At 32.3% G+C, this 4,909-nt stretch overlaps 1 protein-coding gene across 1 annotated transcript; it reads right to left on the bottom strand.

The window, feature by feature from the left end:
- Positions 1-1,588: 1,588 nt before the first annotated feature.
- Positions 1,589-4,003, bottom strand: LOC140818819 (protein RGF1 INDUCIBLE TRANSCRIPTION FACTOR 1-like). The gene is made up of 4 exons (XM_073178879.1): positions 3,759-4,003; positions 3,497-3,676; positions 2,991-3,206; positions 1,589-1,973 (listed from the first exon to the last, which is right to left on the bottom strand). The coding sequence occupies exons 1-4, from the start codon at positions 3,759-3,761 to the stop codon at positions 1,746-1,748; spliced, it is 627 nt and encodes a 208-aa protein (XP_073034980.1). The 5' UTR covers positions 3,762-4,003; the 3' UTR covers positions 1,589-1,745.
- Between the last annotated feature and the right edge of the window lie 906 nt (positions 4,004-4,909).

Here is a 4,909-nt window from a genome sequence, read left to right as displayed (position 1 = left end):
GAGGCGGAGAGTGATTTGGCGAGGAGGCGGGGAGGCTAGACGATTTGAATCAGAGAATGAAAGGAGCCCAATGATTTAAAATCCACATATGAATTGGTCTTTGGGTGAACGACCCATTAATACAAAGCCAATTCACAGCCACTACAAATAAATGGGTCGAACTGGGCTATATACTAGCATTTTTGCCCACGGGCCAATGCTTGCGGGGAGCAATTTTTTGGGCTAAAAATAATTAATTATGAAGCTCACATTAATCACAAAGCCAATTAAATTGTATAGGCCCGTTTAATGTGTCGGATTGATTTTATTGATTCAAAAACTGGTCACAGAGCGCCAAAAGAGAGAAGAACGTGGGAGGTTGAGATCGTGGCGTGAAAAACGGGGAACGTGGATCATGGGGGAGTGGAGTGAAACGGCACAGCGATGGGAGAAAAGAGATGGGCACACAACAAACAACTCTACAAACACAACAACTACACAGACAAAATACTGCAAAAATACTCTCTGTAAAAATTCAATCTTCAAGTGATAGTTTTTAAGATTTCTAGCATATTTCTAGTATTCTCTCGTTTTAGATTTCAAGGACTTTATATTTATATGTTTCTGTCTTGTAAATTGCTACGGTTTATTGAAAATATAAACAATTTCATGCGTTTATTCATCAAATTCCAATAGTTTTTTTCATTTTGGCGTTATAGTTGTTTTAGGAGATTAGAACCGACGGTCAAATTTAGAATTCACTTTCGTTTGTTTTTAGAAGTTAGATTTTTATCAATTTCATACAAATCGGTGTATTTTCGCACCTAGCACGCCCGCAATACTAAATATTGTGCAAACAATTAGGTAGCAAGCAAATCATAGAAAGTTGATAGTTCCATTGCAGACATTTTATTTTATTGTATTGTTAAACTAGGTGTTGTTCTTTATGGGAACGGCCCATGTGACATGACGGGCCCACAAAAATTATTTAAACGGACTTCACAAAGCCTTGGCTTTAATTTATCTACAACTTGCAATTGTCAATGACAATTTCTAATTATTGCTCTCTTTCACAAACACTTGGTTTTATTAAATTTTAAGACACAGTTTCAGCATAATACTTTCGTCCGAATAGTTTGAGTTCACATTGTCCTAAGTATTATCTTAATCTTAAATCTAATATACGTACCCGATTGTGATAATATCCTAGAAGTCACATCTTATTAACCCTTCAAATCGATTAATTTTATCTCATCACCTCAAATTCGATTGATTTCATGTTCTCCTATAAAAATTTCACGAGGAGTCCATAGAATCCAATTACACTTGGATTATTTGGCTACACGAATGAAATTCGGCCATGTACGCGAAAATCCCTTGAATCACCATCTTTAAAGAGGGGTCGGGTCATTTCTTTGAAGGAAATATCTTTAAATTTCAGACACGATTATTTGAAATTATGAAAGGAAAAAAAAATGAATTTTTTGAGGAACGTGGAATCTTCTTTATTCGTAAAATTTGATGAATGGACCACTACAATGGTCATAAAATTTATGGGTTTTGATATATGTCCCGTATTTCAATATCATACGTAGAAAATATGCAACTGTGACAAAAGTTAGTAGCTAGGAACTATTACTTATACAGATCCCAATGAATTGCTATTCACATTTACTTTTTATTGTTCATTTTTTGGGGGTAACCCTATGAACAATGAGCTGTATAATTTACCATTTCTATGAAAAGATTATTTAAAGAGAAAAAAATTAGGACCTAAAAGGAGCCCTATGAGGAATACCCTTTCTTCTTCTTGCACTAGAAAGAATAGGAGGAGGTGAGATTGGGTATATTTCTTGTTGTGATCCTTCACGCAATTCTTGATCTTCTTCTTCTTCCTTCACTCTTCTTGAAATACCTTCTCCTCTTTGTATTGCTACCGTATTCTTTTCATATAATGTAAAGCTTGCATCCCCATTACTCTTTATTCCCGCAAGCTTTTTTTTTATTATTTTTTTAAAAAAGATGGAAAATAGAGACAAAAAATCATTCTTTACTCAACAAAACCATGAATTTGCATATTTTTTTGCATAGCAAAAAAAAAAAAAAAAAAAAAAAAAAAAAACCAATATAATGATTGATGAAACCATCACTTTTTTTTCTTTTTTTTTTTTACCAAAAATGAAAATTGGGGAAAAAACATTCTTCAATAAAGACATTAATTGAACAAATCTTCACTTTAGAAATTATATAAATAATCGAAGAAAGTGATTAATGATGACATGCGAGTTCATCATTTTAATATTTTTCCAGAAAAAACTTTTATTTTAGAAACCTATACACGACATTTGAACTAATAATTTTATTTTTAATATTGCTAGCACCAAATACTGATGGATGCATTACAGGCCAAAAGGATGATATTGATGCCCATTAGTTGGTTATGAGAAGGTGACGAGGGCTTTTAGAATATTGTGGCCATTTCTTCATCTGTCATTCTTTATCAATCCATTATAGGCCGGGTGTGACCGTTTAACAATTCCATAGTAGGATGAATTCCAAATTTTATAAAGTATTATTATAATTTCTTGGTAACACCTTATAACAATGATGCTGATGATGGAGATTGTTTATGAAATTGCATTATTATAATACTTATGCATTATTCGGATTTGGATTTGATGGAAAAGAAAATTTTCAAATTATGGATTTGAAATCTTTAACTTGACACAAATATACTCGGAAAGAAATATGGATTTTAACATATAAGTTTAATATCCAACTATTTTATAAAAATATTTACCTATGGCTTTTCTTCATCCTACTTCTATTCAAATCAATACTCAAAATTATTCCAAATCACATTTATTTATTTATTTATTTATTTATAATGTAATGTTTAATAACTTATATGCCAAAATATAAAAAATCCCAATTGATTTTGATGAAAAAACAGAAGAATGTGGATCAAGAAAACACAAAATAAAGAGATAGAAATTGAATAGACTACTGACCTTACAACCCAAAGAACAAAATCGAAAAGTATCCAAAAGGCTCCTTCCACAAATTTCACATACATGAGAGACAGTCTTCCCACCTTTAGGCTGAGGCCTTTCATTCAGAAACAAAACCCTCGCGCTGTTTATCACATATGTCTGCACATCATTTATCTCCAAAACCTTCTGAATCTCGGAAACCCTCACCACGTCGTGATACGAAGATCTCCTTATCTGTTCATATATATAATTCAAGAAGATGTGAAAGAGTGTGTGTGTGTGTGCAACTGATATGAATATTTACTGTGCGTAATGCATTACTTTTCGACGGGGCAGATTGCATTCGAGGCCATTCTAAAAATATATAAAATGAATATCGAGATGATGGATTAATTTAGATGAGGGGATTCGTGCTCTTTCTAACTTTTTCGTGATGGTTGTATGTGGATTCGATTTGTGGAGTCAAAAGTGGTTATAAATATTCTGGCAGAAGTTGTGACTATTAACCAAATATCTGAAATGACCTGAATAACTTGATGATCTTCGTGTTTGGATGACCTGCAGTAGAAGCAAAACCCATCGCTGTTGCAATCTAAGCAAAACATATTGCATTCGCTCCGGGCCGCATCCCCGTGAGTCCGGCAAACATTGAAGAAGGTTGTGTTTAGCAATCTTACCAGCCATGGCGGCACCAGCATTGTCTCCTGGAAACATGCATTGTCGAACTTAGATCAAAGACAGGAGGAAATAATCATGATGAAAAACATTCATGGGAATTTAGTATACCATTGACGAATTCCGATTGAATCACTCCAATGTTAAAAGAAATTTGGAGGAGAAATCTTGCAGATAGAGAGAGAGGGGAAGGTGGAGAGGCCTAACCTAAAGAACCAGCAACATAGAATTCAAGAAAGAGAGAACACCTAGGGGTGACAAGTGCCTAAATTTCTGAAAAAATATTGGGAAATGTAGGGTCGAGATGAAAAGGGGTGGCTCAAGAATCTTGTGAGCCGTTAGATCCAAGGAGCTGGGGAAGGATTTGGCGCTTACGTTAACTAATTTTTGGAACTTCTTTGCGTCTATAGTGTGTGTAGGTATGAAGGGTCGGCCACTAAGCTACGCTATTTGCCTAATGGAAGCCAAGTTCCATTATACGGCGTCGTATGCAAGGCATTGCAGGAATTTTTGTTTTTATTTTCTTAAATGGTAATATTTATTTGTTGTTTTTGTCTTATAAATGAAAATTTGTATTGGGGAGATTTGGGTCAGCGACGTCCCTGGTCTTATTCAAATATTTAAAAAAAATCTCATTTTTTATTTTTAAAAAAATAGTCGTGGTCCTAAGATAGATATCAAATATTTTTTAATAAAAATTGTCACTATTTAAATTCAATTTTGACAAGAGACATTGACTCAATTAATCAGTCGCTTATCGGGGTAAATTGTGTGAGAAATTGCAAGAGTATGATATCTATATGTAAAATTGATAGTATTTTGAAATCCTATATTTTTAAATTAAGAAAATTTTGAGTTTACACTTTATGTTACACTAATACTTATATTTTATATGATAAATTAAAATATAACATTGAATCCATCTTTTTTAAATTTTTTTATTCGATATTATCCTTGAAAATGAAAAATGTCCGAGTGTGACATTAAGCTTACATCTAGCTAGCTTGACTCTTTAAATTATAATTTTAAAAAAAAAACAATGTGTTAGCGACTGTTTGGGCATATTTACTTCACTAATATTTTATTTTAAAAAGATTGGTGAAAGTGATTTAAAAAGATAAAAGTTTAAAAGACTATTAATTAAATGATCATTAATTCAAATTAAAGAGTTTAATATATATATATATATATATATATATATATATATATATATATATATATTTGTAATTATTTGGAGTCGATTGAATCATTTTTGACGGAAA

Source organism: Primulina eburnea, chromosome 17, assembly GCF_022965805.1.
Source record: "Primulina eburnea isolate SZY01 chromosome 17, ASM2296580v1, whole genome shotgun sequence".
In the NCBI taxonomy this organism is placed as follows: Eukaryota; Viridiplantae; Streptophyta; class Magnoliopsida; order Lamiales; family Gesneriaceae; genus Primulina; species Primulina eburnea.
The sequence above is the reverse complement of the archived record's forward strand: the minus strand, read 5'-3'. Positions and strand labels throughout refer to the sequence as shown.